This window comes from Emys orbicularis, chromosome 14 (assembly GCF_028017835.1).
Source record: "Emys orbicularis isolate rEmyOrb1 chromosome 14, rEmyOrb1.hap1, whole genome shotgun sequence".
Lineage (NCBI taxonomy): Eukaryota > Metazoa > Chordata > Testudines > Emydidae > Emys > Emys orbicularis.
The window spans coordinates 5,628,585-5,649,916 of record NC_088696.1 but is presented as its reverse complement, the minus strand read 5'-3'; the positions used below and the strand labels follow the sequence as shown (position 1 = coordinate 5,649,916).

At 37.5% G+C, this 21,332-nt stretch overlaps 1 protein-coding gene across 3 annotated transcripts in view; it reads left to right on the top strand.

Moving 5' to 3' along the window:
• The window catches only part of BANP (BTG3 associated nuclear protein), a 261,210-nt gene that overhangs the window by 204,447 nt on the left and 35,431 nt on the right, over positions 1-21,332 (top strand). Inside the window, exon 12 of one of the 3 annotated variants that reach the window (XM_065416359.1) lies at positions 1,712-1,780. The exons of the other annotated variants lie outside the window; for them this stretch is intronic. Within the exon in view, the coding sequence (XP_065272431.1) occupies positions 1,712-1,774 (63 nt within the window). The 3' untranslated portion in view covers positions 1,775-1,780. Of the gene's footprint in view, positions 1-1,711; positions 1,781-21,332 lie in introns of those variants that run through there. 3 annotated transcript variants of the gene reach the window in all.

Sequence of the window (21,332 nt, the reverse complement as noted above, 5' to 3'; positions counted from 1 at the left end):
TGCATTAGAAAGCCTTTTCAATACTTGCAATCTATTCATCAGGTCAGGTTTTAGGCAGATTCCTGAATGTCACTGCATTTGCTGGTCCAGAGTGCAGGTGACTTGGAAGTATGTTTAACATATGATGATCTGTACTGTGGCAAAAGCACTTTCCTCTGTATCCAAATGTGTTGTCATTTCAGATGGCCATAAGCATATGCGGGGGGGGGGGGGGGGATTCAATAGTTTGTGTTGTTTGCTGTTGGGATTGAGGATCTTTACTTTTCTGTGCAATTATTTCAGTATGCCTTGTCTGCCTTTGGTTTGCTAAATGGTTATGTTTCGGACCACTCCATTATGATTCATTTTTTTCAAAATGCAACTTTTAAAAGAAGCTTTTAAATTAATGGTGAATTTTAAGTGACTTGTTTATGCCAAACTTTATATTTATGTTAGGGTTTTTTTTAATAACCGATCTTGGCAAATGATATAATACACAGTTATCTAAAATACAGCAGTTAATTCATTATGGCTCAGATTTTCAAAAGCCTAAGGGGTTTAGGTACCCAAATCCTACTGAAATGTGTTAGCCAGGCATTTAAAAATGAGCCTATGTGTTTTCAGTACATCTATGGTGATGGGTCTACTTATGGATTATTATTTCTGAGTTTCTTTAGGATTACATTCACTATTTACTACAAGTAAGTAGTTTGAAGGACAATATTTCTACTGAAATACATTTCATTTTTCATATCCTCAAAAATCATACTTTCAACGTGATTGTAATTTCACTGATATTTATTCCATGTATCATCCTTGCTTTACTATTGTAACGTTGTTTTGTCTTTAGCATGTATTTTATTACACACACATATATGCACCCTCTGTATTAGGAAGTGCCAGTATTATGGTTGCTTATGCAATTCTGTTATGTGCATCTGCAACAACCTCCCCCATCTTAGTGTTAAGGATTCTTGAAACTTTTTTTTAAGACACTTTTGCACCTCCAGTATTTGCTGCAGCCCTTTGTTTGGCTAGAGAGGATGCCTCAAGCTACGGAAATAGCTTTTCTTTGTCCCAGGGATTTGGTTCAACTTTTGCTAAAATTTGCATACATCAGGAAAATGTTGGTAGGCATGCCAAATAATAACATACTGCTGCCAAAGCATCCGCAGCCACTCTACTGGGAACACCTTGGGACAGCCACAATGGGGAGTTGTTACAGTTGCATATAACATAATCTGTTTTACCTTTATTCTTAAGAAGGAAATTGCATATAAAAATTATGTTAGAACATTATTTAGGTTCAAGCTCTGGAAAGTTAGGAAATGCCAGATTTGTGGTTGCCTGGGCAATCTTAATTTTGCCTCCTTGTGTTTCTGCATTATAATTCAATATTTAATTACATGATCACATACAATTTTTGCCACAGGACCCCTGCTCCATTAAGTCCCTAGGATGAACACACAATGGGCAAAATTAAAGTTGCACAGGTAGCAGTAAATCTAGCACTTGTAACTTTCGAGTGCTTGACTTTGCAACATAAATAACATTATTTTAATGTATTTTAATATAATTGTATATACTGGACTATAACAGCCTCATGGTGTCTCAAATTGTTTTTGTTAGCAGCGTTTTATGAGAAACAGAAGAGCTTTGATGAAATATAGCATCCCCACATACACTCAGTATATTACATGTCAGATTGCTCACAGTTGCTTTATACCTATAGGTGCCGACTCCATGGGTGCTCGGGGGCTCAAGCAGCAACGAAAAAATAGGATGTGCTCATTAATCTTTTGTGGGCCTTTGTACCCAGATCGTGGCCCTGCTCTGCCGTGAAGCCCCACCCCCACTCAGTCTCTTCCAGCAGAGGCCCCAACTGCCCCTTGCATGCCGGGGGAGAGTGGAGAGGAACTCCCACTGTCAAAAACAGAAGTCAGTGCCTGTGTTTATATCCCTTGTTTCTTGTGCCCAGTTACTCATTCAGTTTCTTTGCTTTATTCCGGTAATGTTAACCAAGAGTCAGCAGTAATAGCCCAAAGCCAGCAATTTGTGTCTTTTGATATTGGCTTTTAATCTTCATAATTAAACTAGAAATATTTGTGTCTCACTAGGTGGCTGCAGAACTTTTCTCTTCATCTAGTAGTTGCCTAGAGCTGGAATATGAGACAGAGAAAATGAACTTCAAGTGCCATTTGTTTTCAGATAAAATAAATACTTGCTTTCAAAATGTTTTGATTAAAAAATATCAGAGGCAACTTTGGAATATCTTCTCTCTTGTTTTTTCCCTTTACTCCTTTTCACATAATTAATTTACAAGCTAATGAAAAAGGTTCTGAACACAAGAAAGCTATGTACTTCGGGCCATAAATTACAAAGTCTGTAAAGGTAGTAAGTAGTGTTTGGTTAGATATAGATGAGATACAATTTTATTCTGGCCTGGGGGAAGAGTGCGAGAACTGAGACCCACCTGGAGTTCAGTGCTTGGGTCCAGAAGGGTCTGGATCAAATCTGTCCAAATTCCCATCTCTGCTAGATCCAGGCAGAACAGAATAAGTTGCTCCTTAGTATCTGTCAGCAGTCTCCAGCTGGAGGATGTAGCTTGGTCAGATATTTCATCAGTTCCTCATTCAAGGTGTTTTGCTTTTTTGCTAATGCATACAGCTAAAAATGCTCCACCTTTCATAGTCATTAAGAATACCTACTGGCAATTCCATTTGAATAGCTGGTTGAGGACGCATCTGAAGAAGTGAGGTTTTTTACCCACGAAAGCTTATGCCCAAATAAAACTGTTAGTCTTTAAGGTGCCACCGGACTCCTTGCTGTTTTGGTCGAGGCCTGTAATAGAGGAGACTACAATGAGATCATATTTGTATTTTAAAAACTCCTCTTTTATTACAAGAAAATGTGATTTGACCTTTCTCCTGACTCTTGCCTTTAAGCAATCTTTGGAAACAAGTTCAATCAGTTTCTTTCTCTCAAAATATTTTGTCAAGGGCCTCATATTCATATGTAATTTTGATGATTTTTTGCTATAACATTTTTAAAGCACTAACAGAGTTCTTCACTTTGACAGAAGTATGCTAAACATTTTAGGAATAATAATACATATTACTTATGCATCTTTTTAAAACACACCCGTCTCAGACCATAGGCACAATGTTAGATTGAAACATTTCAGATTGGACTTTGATATAATAAACTCTTCCCAGCCCACTGCAAAGTATATTTCAGCTTACTTCTTGCCGTCCTAACTCAGTCCCTTCGCATATGCAGCACGACCCCAAAATCATAAAACTCAATCAGTGTTAGACCAGGTTCCATAGTCTTGGACCCTTTGTTGAGAACATTGTACTGTCAATCAGCTCCTAACAAGCTACTCTACAGATATTAACTTATTAGCCAGATGAATCAGAATACAGATGTTTTTCAAATGAATATTTATTAACAGTTGTTGTTTGCAGTGTTGTTGTAGCCATGTTTGTCCCAGGATATTAGAGAAACAAGGTGGGTGAGGTAATAGCTTTTATTGGGACCAACTTTTGTTGGTGAGAGAGACAGTTTTTGAGCTACACAGAGCTCTTCTTTGATTCAGAACTCTGTGTAGCTCAAAAGTGTGTGTCTCACGAACAGAAGTTGGTCCAATAAAAGATTTTACCTCAACTACCTTTGTGTCTCTAATAACAAGGCCGCCTAAAACAACAAAACAAACCCTCATGGTTTAAGTGAAAACTCTGAAAAACTCTTCATTTTAAGCTCTTGTTTTTAATAAAAATGAAAAATCTATAACAAAAAGGTGTGAGCAAAGGAGCTAAAAGCAGAATTTGTCAAGTCGACCAATTAGAAGGGTCAGTTCAGTCTTAGCCCTGTCTCTTTTTACAAAATCAACATATGATTCTCTTAAGTACTGTTACTCATAGCTAACCAACAGAATCTATAACCCGTTAAAGAATTAAAGCCTTTCTGAAGCAGTTCACTTTGTTACAACTGAGTGAATAACAGGTCTGCAATGTGTAGCAGATTAGCATTTTATTAAGTTTCATTTCTTTGCCTTTGTATTTTGGTGGTCCATGAAGGGTTTTATCTAATGAAATAAAACCATCCTCATATTCATTTCCTTTTTAAATTCCATGAGACACGCCTTGGCTATTAAGCTGTTTTCGCTTCTCCAGTGTTGGATGCTCATTTGGTAAAGCAACATTGTCAGAGTAAAACAACTTAAAATGTAATTATAATGCATTAAAAAACCCACACATTTTTTTCATTTTGTAACTCTTCTCCATCATAATCCTGTATGTTAGTTCTGCCGAATGAGAATTGCAGCAGTCCCATTTTATTCTACTGGGTAATCCACTAGCCACAAATGTAGAGGGCTAGGTGGTTGTAATCCCATGTCTACTTCATTCTGCCCCTTGTAAGCAGCCAGGGTATTGAAACACACAAACATCCTGCTCTACCAGTTTTTTACAGATCCGGATTCTTGTCAGTTGTAATCATCTACCAGCTCACAAGCACATAGCCAGAAAAAACAAATGGACAGTAGTCTAAACAAATGGGACTCCTAGAAGTTTGTGGATGAGTTGCCAGCCTTAAATCTGGGTTAACAGTATTGGCAACCCTGTCTTTGGGAGGGGCTGATAATGGGAAGAATTACCAGGAGAGCAGTTTACAACAGGAAGGGTCAAATGTAACAATCCTAGTGTAACTCCACTGCAGTCAGTGAAGTTAAACCATAAATGACTTTGTCTTAAAAGCTCAGATACTGGAGCGAGGCACACAGCTGAAGAGGGAGCTGTCAGCTTGGGGAGGAGAAGGGGAAGTGTGCGTGCACGTACAAAGGGGTGACATAAGACTCGATACGCTGGATTGATGCCACCAGAGGATCCTCTTACGCTGATGGCTATTTTGAAGCTCCTTGAAGGTGAAAATCTGATTGTGCTTCAATACAAAGCAGTCACGGCCACAGGAAGATCTGGGCCAAAACTTTCAGTGCATGGGAAATTTTGGGTTTGTCAAACTCATGATTGTCTCTTCAGTCACACATAATTCAGCAGCATGATTTGTATCCTTAACATACAGACTGATTACTCTCTCACCCTATGATTTGGAAGGTCAGGTTAATTGCTTTGTTTTCTTTGGATGGAAAGCTAGTGCTGTTATCGACCTACGAATAAACAAAAATTCATTTTCAGACATGAGCCCAAATATTCTTTCTCCCTTCTTCAGTTAATAAGCTTGTATTTGAAGCTGAAGTCGAACTACAAACCATAGTCAAAATGAGGGAAATATTCTTAACTTTCTCTGTAATGAAGATGCAGTATTACAATTTTCATACATTTATCCGAAGTATTCATATGGAAGACTTTGTGATCCAACCATGCTTATATTGTACAGAAAGGTGTTGGTCAAGCTGTTAAAACTCAGTGTGGGGATAGAAAGAAGGTTTTGCTGCTTCTATACATCAGTTGTTATAGCCACATCAGCAATTTCAAGTATGGAGCTAAATGTAGCGCCTGGGACTCTAGCTACCTTAAATTTTTTCTCAATTAAGAAACATATTGAGAACTCACTTTTGTCCTTTTGATTATATGGTTTTAATGGAGCTGGCAGTGTGCAATTCAAACTGCTCTTAAACTGTCTTACAGTCTAGTATTTCATCAACGTCATGCCCATGAACTCTCAAATATTTACCATAAAATAAATTGAATCCATTGTACACTAAACTTATCTTTATGTACAGTAATAAAATTGTTTACAGTGTGTATTGCTTAACTGCAATAACATCATTGCTTGGCAGGAGGGTTTCTGATTGAATTTTTTCTTCAGTGTTATAGATGGTCTACCCAGTTTTTCCTGTAGAGTAGCCTGTTCAGAATCAAACACTCTTGGATTTCTTTTAATTTTCCCCACTTATATGTCTATTCTGAAGTCTGTGATGGATCATCTGTGCCTTTTTTATTAGATGCTTATTTGGATGGTATTCTTTGAAAAAGCTAAATGTACATATGACTGTTTGAGTATGTGTGAGAGAGACCCTCTCATGTACATGGGCACATTTTCAGATTCGTGCAGTTGTGTGCACAACCTGTACTTTAATGTGTACCACAAGGTACTTTAATAGAATTCCATTTAGTAGTTTGAGATGTCCAAGCATATGAAAACTGCTTTGCCCTCATCAGTTAAGAAATTTCAGACAAGCACACAACTAAAAATCTACTTGTTTTTGAAATCTCATCCTTGCCTTGGATTGAAGACAAATAAATGCCTTTTACCTGTCTGAAGAATTTGTACTTAGCAGTAACAAAGTTGATAAGCGTATCAAAACAGCTCTGCTCCTTGAAGGCACAAAGCTCCAGATGTGGGCATGCATAAGCTTCCTTTGTAAACTACATGGAATGGTGTGCAAGCAGAGGGAGAATATGTCTGTGGTCTGTTTTATGTTTTGATCTGTTGCTCGGTAGAGATCCTGAAAACTCCTATGGGAGCTGTGTCATGTAGCCATTCTGCTGTTTCCTTATACAATGCCTTGATAGCTTAGAAATTCATTTTGAATGTCAGATACTGTAGTCGTGTTTTACATAGTGAAACCCCACTGATTTGTAATGGTTCAAGGAAGTGCATCCATCTGTATGGAACTTGGCTCTACATTCAAAAGGATTCTTTGTAAATAAAGCTTGTAATGGGTATAGAACAGGCCTGCGTGGGCCCCTGCAAAGAACACAGTAAATGTCATAGTAGGCCAGTTCAATTATGTGAACAAAATGACAATATACTTTTACAGCAGTGGAAATTAGCAATGTGACAAATTTTGAACCCAGTACAGAAATATCAAAGGTTATCAAAGGTTCATCCCATAGTATTTGCCTTGTTGTAAACATTACTTAAGACTAACTTTTTCCCTTGCTAGAGAAAAGAGTTGGGTTGCCTCTTGATATTTCAGACCATGGTAATATATTCTAATGTACAACATTCAGCAAAAGACCTAGCACAAACCCATGACAAATAATCTAGTACGTCGCTAGTCAGAATAATTTTCATACGTGTATTCATGTAGGGTTTTGGGAGCAGGGAATAGTTGAAGTCTTCTGAACATTTCATTTGTAGCTTTGAGAGTATATTGAAAAGTGACAAGTAAGGGTTTTAGTATAAATACCTCAAGATGAATTTGCCATCCGATTCTGGCCTGCCCCCAATAGGGAGGCCCCAAGAAGCAAACCTATTCATTGCTTAGTGGTTGAACCATCCTATGATCCTCAAATCTTTTCTCTTACACTGCCCGGCGACACCAGTTCTGCTGTATCTGGCAGACTCCACACTCGTGGAGGGTGGGGCGAGATTTGCCCTTTAGGAAGTCCTTTCCAGCTGTCTGTCGGCACAGTCAAGCAGGGAAACCCTACATAGTTGTGCTCAGGAGGTTGCAAAGCTAAGGGCTAGGAATTTCCTTAAAACAAACACATTTTGTAGAAAATTTGATCTAAGGGTATGTGTACACTTGGAGCTGGGAGTGTGATTCCCAGCTCGTGCAGACATATTTGTGCTAGCTCTCTTCAAGCTAGTGTGCTAGAAATAGTAGTATAGCTGAGGTAGCCTGGGCAGCAGCGAATGGTGGCGCAGACTTTTGGTGCAGGGTACAAACCTGCCTGCACCCCATGGGCATGGCTAACCTATGCCATCACTTGCCGTTACCGTGGCTACACTACTATTTTTAGCATGCTAGCTGGATTACAGATAGCACAAATATGTCTACACAAATTGGGAATCACACCCTTAGATCCAAGTGCAGATGCAGCATAAGTCTCTCACACATCTGGGAAAGTTTCCTGTTCACCAGGGGCAAGTATGTCTGTCAAGGCCTGTATGCTGCCGTTGACTTTTAAAGTCCAGTTATTAGCCTGCTATATATACATACAACATTAGCTACAGATGCCGTGAGATGTTCAACAGTTTTCACCCCTATAGTATTTTAGAGTTATTCCTCAATGTGTCATCCTAGCATTTGAAAATATACAATATAGGGGATTGCTGACGGTTTTTGCTCTGGATATGAAAGGAAGGAGGAGGCATTTTTAAGTTAATCTTTCCCAAAGCCGTTCTGCTACTTATCTCCTGCCTGTGTTATTGACTGCGGTGTGTGCTGCTATTCTACATTGAATGTGTGATCTAGTTTCTAAGTCAGACCCATGGGATAGAGTGGTAATGAGATCAATGAAAATTGGTATGTGACAGCTGATTTCAAAAGGTCATGTGTGCTGAGCTCTCTCTCTCAGCGTATGCTTTGAATTTTCAAAATATTTTCGAATTGTGACTTTTGTTACATCCAGTTCATACAAGTAATGAAAATAAAAACTGGATCTAGTAGAGGTCACGAGTTATGTAAACTCATATAAAGTGAAGTTTGGAGTCCTTGCATTTTGATTGCTGTCACAATTACAACAAGATGTAACCAATTAATTTTCTTCAGGAAGACTTTGGTACATAGGGATAAGATTTGATCCTGGAAATGCTGTCTTATTTGGAAGGAAAGGAAAATGTGTCAAAATCAGACTTCCCTGGTCCACATTAGACTGCAAACTTAGGGCTAAAATCTGCCACTGTTATTCAGAGAGAGTAATAATTCACTCCTCCAATAGGCCAAATGATTTCAGTGGAGTAGCTTATGGAGAGAGCATGGTACTTATGACAAGTAACGGTGGCAGAATCTAGCCCTTCATATTTATATTGATTGATTGTTTAAGCCCAAAATTGTGCTGTGGTTTTCTACACAGATGTAGCATGTTCTGTGTTATATATGAAGGAAAAATGCTTTCTGTTACCACATGCTATATGGAATCTTTATATTAATAGCATCTTGGCATTTTACATTCCCAAGGCAATCCCAAAAACCATCTGAGAGCTGCAAATCTGGTTCATAAATACTGTAATTTGTATCAGGACCAGATTTTATCAAGTCCAAATGTTTTTATTTCCAAAATGTTGAATCTATTTTAAGTCTTTATACAAATCTGTAGGAATAGCCAGCCATACAAGGCCAAATTCAGAGGTGATATGTAAAGAGTGTACGGTAAGTTACTATGTGGGTACTGTGTCAATTTTAAGTTAAAGTTATTTACACATCAAGGAAGAAAGCGTAACTTACATCAATTTATGCTGATCTAATACCACTTGACATATCACCTCAGAATTTGGCCATGGGATAATTTCTATATATAGACATGTGTTACACTTACTGATAACATTATTAGGTTCCTGCCTTTATCATTTTGAAGGCTACACGTTGTGAATCACTCACTTCTGCCAATCAAATGTGAGATGGTGTGTATATGCAAGAGAAGTCTATAGATTCAGTTTTATGAGTCCAATACCTGCTATTTAGTTCACAGTTTCTCTGTATATGCTTCAATATGCTTAGATTCCTAAGAATTAAACTTTTATCAGACGTTTGTTCTTCCCACCGTCTGAATGGAAAAAGGTTTCATGCTGGCAGGACAAAAGATTGTCTAACAGCCTGGGGAATGTTACTACAACACACTTTTTTTTTAGCCATGAGAAAAACACTCTTTAAATATGTGTGTTATAAAAAGCTTGTGTTTTGATTGTAATAGTAAAACAAATTAAACATTTTAAAAGCAGGCTGTTTATGCTGCTCTTGTGAGTTTCAGTTCTGGTCTCTGATTGTGTGGCCACACACATGCATGAGGTATGGTTTTGAGTGTGGTTTTTTTTCAATTCCTTCTCATTGATATGACCTTTCTGTATGTTGGTAAAATCCTGGTCAGGTTCAACTTAATACATACAAGTATTGCTGAACAAAAAAAGTGCTTATTGCATTTAATTTTAGGTTATACACTAGTTTTACATTATCTCAGCTGGGTATTAAACTGTGTTACAGAACTGGCAGTAAGTTGGGGAAAACCAGATGTGTACTCTAAGAAAACAATAGTTTCAGGTCCAGAGCTTTCATAGAAGTCTGCTTCAAATTCACACCCCATATTATTGCTCTCCTTTTCCCTGAAAGAAATTGAGTTTTATTCAAAAATGCGGGTTGTTTTTGTTATTGTTTTTTTTTAAGTCCAAATGATGTTTGGAAAGTTTAACATGCATGCAAATGTTATCTGGATATCGCTTCAGAAAGAAAAGAACTTTGGTTGGCCCAGTGGCTCATCTGGTTGTGAAATATCTTGCACTACGGGAAACCCTGTTTTAAGTTCAACCACAGGCCAGCGATGGCGTCAAGCTCCACATAGGTGAAGCTCTCAGATCAACAGGAAAGAAGAGAGGAGCCGTGCAGATTGCATTACTGATGGACATTTCCTATTGACAGGCCACAGAGTAGCCATCAAGCTTGGCTTCCACTGCAGAGGAAAATAAATATAAAAGGTAAATGAGCAAATGGCAGCTCTAAATAAGAAGGTAGTGCAAAACCTTTCAGCCCCATTCAAACTGTGTCATATGCTTGGGGAATAAGTGTGTCCTTGATAATAGGCACATGGTTGGAGTCAAATCTGATGACCAAGGGAGAACCAATGCTCAACTACCTGGGCCAGCTGTCCTCTACCCCATAAACAAAGAGAGAGAAGAATTGTAAATTGTGAGTGTGTTTCCTAAATATGTTTACAATGAATTGAATAGTTTTCTAAGACATGCTGGAGGCGAAGTGCGTAAACAATTTATTTCTGCCCTTTTGTATTTAAACCTTATGTACAGCTAGGTTTCAGTTATCAGTAATGTTACAAATGCCTTACCATAAATTTTAGAACTTCATGGTATAGGGTTACATTGCAGGCAAGCCACAAAACAAACCTGAAAACCCCACCTCAACAAAGATTTCACTTATTTTCTCATTGTGAAATATAACTGGGTCTCAACACAGATTTTTAATGGTCTGTATAATTCTTGTGTGTCAGATTATTGGCTCCAAGTCAAGGAAACTTGATTAAAAAAAATAAATGAAAACATCCACTCAATAACCAAGCCCTTCATTCTCACAAATGGGTAAATATCATCTGTGTAACTGTAACATTTAGAACTTGACATATTCAAACAACTTGACTGTCTGTTAGGATTCATTCTGATTTTATTACTCTAAACAAGAAAGCGCATGTTTGCATCATTACAAAGGCTGGTGTGAAAGAAACATCAATTCACAGGCTTCTCTAGGGCATAATAAACATTTGTCCCACGATTGCAGTGTCTAAAGGGAAAGCAGATGTGAAATAAAATTACTGAGAAGGTTCTCCCCCGATGGAGAAATTGAATGGAAGTGGTAAGGTCCCACCTGAAGAGCAGTGTGTCTGTGTATGTGTGTGTGCGCGCATTCTGGGTCTGCTCAGTGAAATCTGAATGGAGTTCAGAGGTTCTAATAAACAGAGAGCAGTGATTCACACTAGTCTTAAGGCACCATTAAATCCCTCTGGGTGGAGGGTGCGGAGAAAAGCTTCTATAGAAATTACCATTGATACAAGCGGGAACATCCAACTTAAAAAAAATCAGTGTTTCAAAATGCACTTATTTCAAAACTGCTGTATTTAAATTATTTTTGATGTTCTGAATTGTAAAATGGTCATTTTATTGTAGTGAAATGTATATGGTCAGTTTATTGTAATGAAATACTATTTTCAAATATACATATTTTATATACACATATATACATACAATTTATGTATTTGCAATATAAGTTTAGTTTTTTTGCCACCATTGCATAGTGAGTACGTTTTCATTGAGGTGTTTACAGTGATACCTTTGTCTTTTTCTTGAGTAGTTACAGATAATTTAGGACCCATCAATGTGTGTAAACACAGTAGTTAAATTGGATCACATAGGATTTATTAGCATGAATTTTACTATAGGGCAGTAATCAAGATTAGAGCCAGAGTTAAGTATATAAAGTGTGTCCTCTATGGAACCTTTGTTTTCTCCTATTAGTATTGAAAACAGGATTAACCTCCCACTCCTATTTCTGAATTATTGGGTTCAGTTCCCCCTTTAGTTATTCTTCCATTGGTCTCTTATATTCTGTTCTATATGTGTTTTGAGAAATCTAGGTATTTTTGCCAGATATTATTCATTCCATAGGCCATCTGATAAGTGTTTATTTCTGGATTACATTCTGCTACCCTGTACGTAGGATCTTAGATTTGTATTTCTCTTTTTCTCCGCGGATAGACTTAGAACTGTAGCTTTTCTGCTTGCACAAACTTACATTTGTTTTCAACTTTCTGAGTGCTTTGAAGGTCCAAGAATTTAAGGGTCTTCTGTTTCTGTATAAACTGAGACAGATTGGATCTTTGTGTCTGAGAGAATTAAGTCTTGGTCACCCTTAAATCCATTTTACTAAGCCCATAACCATGTCTTGGGTAGAAATGATTCAACCATAACAAATGTTTCTCTGGATGGTTACATGGAATCCTTCTCTTTTGAGTTTATAGGGTAGAAGTTGGGGTCTTCTAGAATGTGACCTTGGCCACAAGAATCTCAGTACCATATTTTAGGATATTTTGGTAGGCTTGGCTCTTTTTGTAGTCAGGTACCCATTCAAGTTTTAACTAGTGCAATTTTAATTCAGAACACAGTAATCTGAATTGTTAGATTTAATGAGCAGAAAGCATAATTTTTAAATTTGTAAATAGTTCGTGAAACTCAGATCCACCATGCTGAAATCTGCCAAGCATCATCTCTGGCTTGCATGTTAGATTAGCTGCAACTATCTGTTATACTTGAAAAGCAAAAACAAAAACAAACGAGACAGACAGACAAGATATATTTTTCCAGCGTTAAAATTCTGGATTCCAGTTCATGTATCAGCTTGTCAGCCATGAGATTGTGAAAGAACCTCCATTTAGGCTGTATCTTCACTGGGAAAAAACAACAAACCCATAATCTTCAATTCAGTCTACTAATTCATGTGAAAACTACTACCTTGTTTTTGCTATGATTTTACCTCGATTTAGCTAATTCAGGTTAACACATCCTTTTTCCCTGAGTGAAGACTCAGCTTTAGACCAGTGGCCTTGAACCAAAAACTTGATTTCTAGGCACTGCGGAATAATTCCACTTTCTTCACCCGTCGCTGCAAAGCATGTATGACTGGTATAAAGGGAATAGTATTGGCTACCTTTCAAACAACCCTAATTAAGATAACTTGGGTAGTTTTCAAAAGTACTAAACTATTGTAATGATTCTTCTAACTGCCAAGTACTTTCTTATGACTTTCTCACACATTAAATAAGATCTCCTGGTACTATGAATTCATGTTCTGCTGGAGTTAAATTTTTGCCAAGGTATTTCTTTCCATGCTTTTTGTGAAGAAGCCATCAGATGCTTTTGTTTCTGTTTAAAATATAAATTGTGCTGAGTACATCATTTCCTATTTAAAATACAGGAGGCGGTATATTCATTTTTTCTTCCTTTGAACTTACCAGAAACACAGTACAATGGCCGTCCTGTTCTTCTGTGTACAGGAGGTTTATGCCACTGTCACATGTAGTTTTCTCCACAGTTCTCCAATTTATTATGAGCCTGCAGTGTGCTATAGAAACAATGTTTTGTTACCCTGACAACAAAAGCCCAACTTTTGGATGTTATTTTGCTTGTGTTTTTTTAGATGCTGCCAGTTATGATGTAAATTAAACATTTGAAGAGTTTACCTTTTTTCTTTTTTTAATCATTTTTCTGCTTTTTCATTCTGGAATCAAAATTAAATCACAGTTTTGAGTGTAGATAGATTGTTTTAGATTTTTAAGAGCCAAATATTATACTTATGTGATACTGGTAGATATTTGGTGATGAGGGCATGCTAGTTTTAAGCAGTGATTATTTTTTTTTGCTTTATTTAAAAGGTATAAGCCCCATTCAACTTAGCCTCTCATCAGAATTAGTATCCAAAATTCTACTGATAAGAAGTTACTTTCAAAGGGACAGAATATTGTTTCCCATTGAAATTGTCTGAAGATTTTGGCAAATGTCCACACTTCATATTTCTCTTAAAGGGAAGTCCTTCAGCCTGCATCTTCTATTTTTCAGCATAACTAATCCCATCAGGAATTTGATGACTGGAGGATGAGACCAGCAACTTGACATTTTAGAACCCTATTTACATTTATTGAGCTGGCTGGGACTTGCCATATAAAAATGTAAAGGGAAAAATCCATGACCTTGGAATGTTGAGTAATCATCTCCCTCTTGGCTACATTATGTCACAACAAAATATTTCCCACCAGCCAGACACTGTGGTGACTCACCGTTTATTATTCACTGAATAACTTTTATCTGTACTGGGGAGAGAGTATGGGTCACTCTTTTATGGCTTGCTCCTCATGCTTTTGTGTTCAGCAACAGCATCCCAGTCAGATTTCTATGAGGTGGAAGTATTTTTCTCTGATATATCCATCTCTTAAGAATACTCAGTTGTAAATTTGACTAAACCCCTAAAATACTAATGTGTAGAAAAACATTTAAGCTAAAACCCTTCTTTAGTTATTGTAGAATCATATGTAGTGTTTGCTTCTGAAGCTCTTATTTATGTTGGCTGCTCTGTTGATTTTACTAGATTTACACCCATAAGTAAGTCCTTCAAGACCAGACCCTTTATCATAAAATGTTGCCGTTGCGTATAGATTTAGATAGTCTTTCCCCCTTTTTAGACTAAATTTATAGAAGGATTACAAATGCATTAACAGAACCTACATGGCATTGAATTGGAATGCTTGGGTATGGAATTTCTGGAATTTTATTGACACTTTTTCTGAAATGTGTTTGATGTGTGTAAAATTATAGATCACCTTTTAAAAAAAATAAATTTTAAACTAATTTGAATCAGCTTCCCTTCTTCCTTATAGCAATGTTCTCATCTTTTCGACTGCTACAACATCTGCATCTCTGATAACCAAGAGAGTATAAATCCTCAGTTGAAGTTTGACCTTTTGTTCAGGTGGAATACGGCCTCAGGAAGAAGGATGGCCATTAGGGTTGCCAATTTTGGTTGGATGTATTCCTGGAGGTTTCATCACATGACAATCCTAGAGGGTTGGCAACCCTATTGGTCATGTGGATTGGGAGTCTGCACTCATCACAGACTTTGAGCAGATAATTTTCTGTGCCTAAACTTCCTCCCCTGTAAAATATGAGGGTGATTATACTTCCCTACCTCACAGGGGTGTTTCTGAGCCCTATTTTACTAATGTTTGTAATGCACATTGAGATTCTCTAACGCTGTAGAGGCCTGACCCAGTGCCCATTGAAGTCAATGAGAGTCTTTCAAAAGGCATTGGTTCAGGCCTTGTATATGCAAAGTATTATGACTTTCACCAACAGTTTGGTTGGTGAAATGTCCAGTGCATCACAACATGGCCTAAATGTTTCTTTGAGATATTTCCCTCACTGGGGCTGTCTAGTGAGAAAAGTCCATTCCCCCACTAGTATATCAGCAGCAGACAATAAAAAAACAGGGTAAACCAGGTTCTCTAAGAATCTGTGATGAGTCAGATGCACAAATATGATTTGGTTACAAACCACTGACCTCAAAATAGCCTCTCTAATTAATTACAGAAAATGAGTCAAGATGAGGTAACTCTTCCTCTAGTAACAAGATAACATCCTAAAATTACAACCTCGCCTAATCACCAATTCATTATAAATAACTTCTTTGAGTCTGTGCCATCTTTATAATCTGATCTGAACCGTAAGTGTTTGTTTTGTCTTGTGTACTGGAGTGTGTCTGCTGTGCTTTTTAGGTCTACAGGTTGGCTCTAACCCCCATAACAGTCAATGGAAAGATGCCTTTTAACCGATCCGACGCGAGTTGGATCGAGGCCCAAGCACCTTGGGGAAACGTTTGTTTGTTTGGCAGACCTCACCTCTTGTATACATTTGTTTGTGGATCTGGTGCTGCCTGTCTGCAGTATCTATCAGTCCCTGAATAATAATAAAGAAGTGCATTTGACGCAGATGTGAATTGCTCATGCATAAGAATTCTTGCAATCTCTCTGTATTTAGACCGAATGATATAAATCTTGGTTTAGACCATTATTTCATTGCAGCTAGCTTTGAATCCTTTTCAGACACGATAATAGTTCATAGAATAAGTTTTCATTATGCTGATTACCCTTGTTCCTCCATAGCACGCAATTCTCCTAGGAGTTATTAGTCTGCTTAGAGCTCTCAAGCCTGTAATGCTACAGTACATTTGTCATTTCCGTTGATATAGTGAAAACAGGCACTTAAAACATATTTGTGTGCTGCCAGACCAGCCCAAATCAGTCAGGGTGGATCTGGCCCACTGATTGTAACTGAGAGTTGGAAATTTTACTTCTTGATTGCTTTGTACAGTCTCTTCTGGTCTTTTCAGGGTGGATAATTATTGGAACTGGTTTTAATACAGGAAGCCATCATGGGATACTTCCTTGTGGTATCTTTCAGTGTTGCCAACGTTTTGCTATCATTTTATCAAGAATCTTGCAATATTAGGTTATTTTTCTTAAAGCTCCATCTCCTGGAGTCATGTTATTTCATGTGACACAGCTCTCGTTTTTAAAAAAAGTAAGTTTGTAGCCCTCATCGTTGCTGAGAAAAGCTTTAAACAAGTCCCCAGGGTATGCTACAAGTTCAAAAGCCAGAAATCGAATAAAAAGAACTGCGCATTTACTATATTTTAAAAATCTCATGATTTTGGGAGCTTGTTTTGTAATTTTGAAATGTTTGTGGTTAGCAATGCCATATGTTACAAACAAGTTAATATAGACAAAATGTCCATACTATAGCTTGCACAGAGGCTCTATTGACTGTGGCTAGTAGAGGGTGACAGAACAGTCTCACTGTGTTGCTAGAGGTGCTGTCTTTTGGTTGACATATAAATTGATGTCCTAGCTGTTAGCGGAATGAAAGGGACATGTTTTCAAATACAGCTTCTGAAATTGTTGCTACAGATAGTACATGCACATGCCATGTATGCCATGCAAATGGGTAATTATTAATTTAACTACACACAGATTGAAGAGTGTGCAAAATGATCATGCACAGATTTACAAGTTGGTGTGTAGACAGCTGAAAATATGACCTAAAGGTCTGGTGGCAGTGTTTGTTATAGTGGAGGTATTACTTTAAGCTTTCTGGGCAAAATCCAATTTTCCTGCCTCTCATTAACTTCCTATTTGTTGTTTTAGTTGGCTGTTATTATGTGCTTCCTGTCCAAAACAGTTGTGTAGCTTTGTTGCAAACTTTAAAACAGTGTTTTTATTCTAAAGTTATGGGTTGTTATCTTACGCTTTTGAAAACAAAATAGAAGAGCTATATGTCCGATCCAGAAGGTACTGGTGCTGCCTCAGCCATTCTTCTTTTTCAAAACGCAGCTCCTCTCCACATTTATTGTTTGAAGTAGGGGGGAGGTTAAAAACTACTATGGATTTTCCAGGCTATCATGCAGAATTAACAGGTCACAAAATATTGTTTCAGTTTATTAGAATCAAGAAAAGGAAAATAGATCAATTGATAGATCGATCGATCAATCTAATCTATCTACAACGTGTGTGTGAGAGAAAGAGATAATATGATAGAGAAATGTGTCTATGCTATTTCTATTTTATTACATTTAGGTTCTTATACCACACCCATCTCCGTGTTTCATAACTGTTCATGGTATTTTTAAATGAATTATTTTTCTCTCATTTGAATTATTTCCAAGAATATCTTCTTGTTTCTCAGTTATGCTAGTACTACAATAGAAAAATAAGAGCAACAAAACACTATGAAGTTTGTAAAAAGGCAAACGTGAAAATGGATGAAACCTTACCTTTTGTGTTTAGAATATATTAATACTTTGAAGGCAGAGACATTATTGAATCAAATCCATATTTTCTTGGGAGCTCTGTGTTGTAGCACAGAGTACAGCTTTATGTAAAGTAGTTATGGAAATGACCACCTTTGCTAAAAATTGTTATTTTCCAAAATCTATGCTTCTTTAAAGCTAGATACCAATAATGAATGAACTCACAAAATGTTAAGAAAAAGATTTTTAGTGTTCCTCTGCTGCTATCATTAGATCCTTTTACTCCTTATGGATTGAAAATTAAATGATGTAGTGAATTTATTGGTTTATTTTTGCTATGGGGAGCAGTAGCATTTAAATGTGGGATATCCTTTATCCCATCAGATCCTGACCATGATGCATGTTAAGAAGTACCCCCCTTCCATCTAGATAGTTCCTTGGGATCTGAATGGAGGTCTAGGGGCTTTCCACCGTCCTTTCCCTTCTGAACTGTGGCTAATTCCCCATATCCCATTCCCCTTCTCACAGGACTCCATGGAGTATTGCACTGATCTCTGCAGCTCTCCCTGATACCATGAATGGGTATTTTAGATTGGTGGCAATCACTCTGAGTAGTACTCTTACTTCACCAACGTAGGCTGAGAACTTTACTTCTGAGATCTCCTAGCCTTGCAGCAAAAAGGGCTTAATAATCTATAGGCATCTGAAACCTGGATCTCATGCAATAAGGTGTGCTACAAATATGTTAATATTCTTTTGAAGATGCATATAGTGAAAATACAGTAAGCCACAACATGCCATGGTTTATCTAACTCAAACTAACTGCATTAGCCAAAAAATTTGGCATTTTTTGGTTAAATTTGTATCATTAACCACAACAGCTGTGGTGTATGTGCTCTACGCTTCTTCAGTTGTTTGTACAGGCACAATCTTAAAGTAGACATTACACAATAAATCTATGTTGTAATATATGCTAAAAGTAAAAGCAGGTGAGACGGGTGTTTTATTATTTGTTATGCAAGGAAACGATACAGATAATAAAAATGCACTCTGGAATTATTCTTTCCCCCTTTTTCCTCTTGGTAAAGTTGAAGTTGGTTTTGGTTTTCATGGGACTTAGATTATACTATACAGGTGTTAGCTAATAAAGTTTTGACAGATTTAAGGTCACTTTTTACATGGATGGATTAAAAATGCTTAGAAACACACAGCAATGGGAGTGTCTCTCTCCTTGTGTGTTGGACTTTTCATATGCTCAACCTAACTTAATTTCTTATTTCATTGGCTTATGGCATGTAAACAATGAGTTGCAAATTTAGGGCCAGATTCTGAAATTGAAATTAAAGAGATTGTTGGTGGAGTGAAGGTGCTACTCTTTGTGAGTAAGATTTTATGATGAATCTGGCCCTTAACTTCTGTAGGATATCCTGATCTTTAAGAGAAGTGTATTGCTGCTATATAAATGTTTCCAGTTCATTTAAATCAAGTATGGCTTTCTTGTAAAATACAGACATTTCTTTTAAATTCCCTAAGTGGTTTGGGATCTGGCTTTCTGAGAAACTACTGTTCTCACCAAGCAGCACCACAACAATTGAGGTCAGATGGGGTGTTCTTGCTACCAGTCCCTAGATTTGAATGTCTTAGGCTAGTGATAGGACATTCTCAGCAAAGGGCCCTTGACTTTGGAATTCACTTCCCTGCCACTGATGCCACAGAGCCTAACTCTTCTGTTCTCCGGGGCACAGGGTCTGGCCCATCTCTTACTTACGTGGGGGCAGTGGGGTTACTTTGTGGCAGAATCTTTTGTTGATTTTGGTCAGTGTGTAATGCTTTTAGATATTGTGCGTACACTCAGAGAACTTTATCTTGGGTGCATTTTATAAATTTAATAAATAAGTCTGTGTGAATTTTGACACTTCAGAGAATAGAGAAGGTGATTAGGGTGCACTCAGTAAAGAATTAAAGGATGTTAAGAATGATTAATATCAGTCAACAAGGTTTTATGGATTAGGTCTTGTCATACAAACTTAATAATTTTTTGATGAGATCACAAGAGAGAGTTAAGCAGTGACTTGATTATGGTCTACAGGTACCTATATGGGGAAGAAATTTGGCAATAGACAACTCTTTACATTAGCAGAAAAAGGCATAACAAGATCCAGTGATTGGAAGCTGAAGCTAGATCTCTTCAGATTAGAAATAAAGCACAATTTTTTAACAGTGAGAATAATTAACCATTGAAGCAGTTTACCAAGGGATGTGATGGATTCTTCATCACTTGAAGTCTTTAAATTGAGACTGAATATCTTTCTAAAAGATACGCTATAGTTTAAACAGAAATTATGGACTTGATGCAGAGATTATGGGATGAGGTTCTTTGGCCTGTGTCATGCAGAAAGTCAGACTAGACAATGAATGGTGCTTTCTGGCCTTAAAATTTAGGAATCTGTAAACCCCCTGGAAATACTTTTATCATTGGATAAAAAAAACAATGTTGAGTTCGTACATACATGTCAGAGGCTGTCATTTCTTTCCTACAGATACCAGTTATAGTGGCAATAATTAATGCAACTTCATCTTGAAAAAATAAGGAATTACTATATTTAACTCTTTTGGAGGATATGTCAACCTTTCATAGTCTAGCTGTTTCCTAGGTCTTGGTGTTATCGTAATAATTAAAAGGCAGATTGGCCCCAGATATTTAGGAGTATCTTAAAGAGAATGGAAGCCTTAAGTTGGGAGGTGTCTGTTTAAAAAATGATGATTGCCAATAAATTATCTAAAGCAGGAATTGCTCCTTCTGTCCTCTCACTTGCACCTGTGCATGTTTCTCATCATTAGTTGTTGAGAGATAAAAGCCATTTTCACTGAAATCTAACAGTTTATCTCTGTGACAGTGCAGGTCATGTGTTCTTTATCTCTATGGAAGAGACACCTTCAGTATTCCATTGTCATGATTTTAAAAAGCTTGGCAGGTAAATACTTCTTACAGTCTTTAAAACTACTGGAGTAATTTCCCAGAGGTTTTTAACAAAATAAAATGATCATCATTTAATTTTTAATACTGTATAGAAAAAAGTCATTATATAGAGGTGATCCCTCATGCAGATTGTCAGTTCTTTGGTATTAGATGAGTTATGTATTTTACACTAATTTAGTTCCCTGGAAAGGTGCCAGAATGACAGCTCTGGAAACTGCAGGCATTTTTAGTATAGGGTGTGCGTGTATGTATGTGTGTGTGTATATATACACACACAGAACAGCTTTGGCTTGACCCAGACATAGAGAAGACCTCCTCTGGAGGGAGAAGGTAGTTCAGTCTCTATCTCCATTCACTCCTTTTCTGCTCTGCTAATCAGGAGCGCCGCCAGCTTTTCTGCCGCCCTAGGCGGCGGAAGGTCCTGCCCCGAAATGCCGCCCCCCACAGAGGCGGCAGAAGGTCCTGCCACCGAAATACCGCCGCGGTCGCCGCCCCCAAATTGTAGTGCCTTAGGCGACCGCCTAGGTCGCCTAATGGGTTGCGCCGGCCCTGCTGCTGATGCTGCCAAGAGGTCAGTTTTATGGGAAGTGGAAATGATTTTGCATCAGCTAC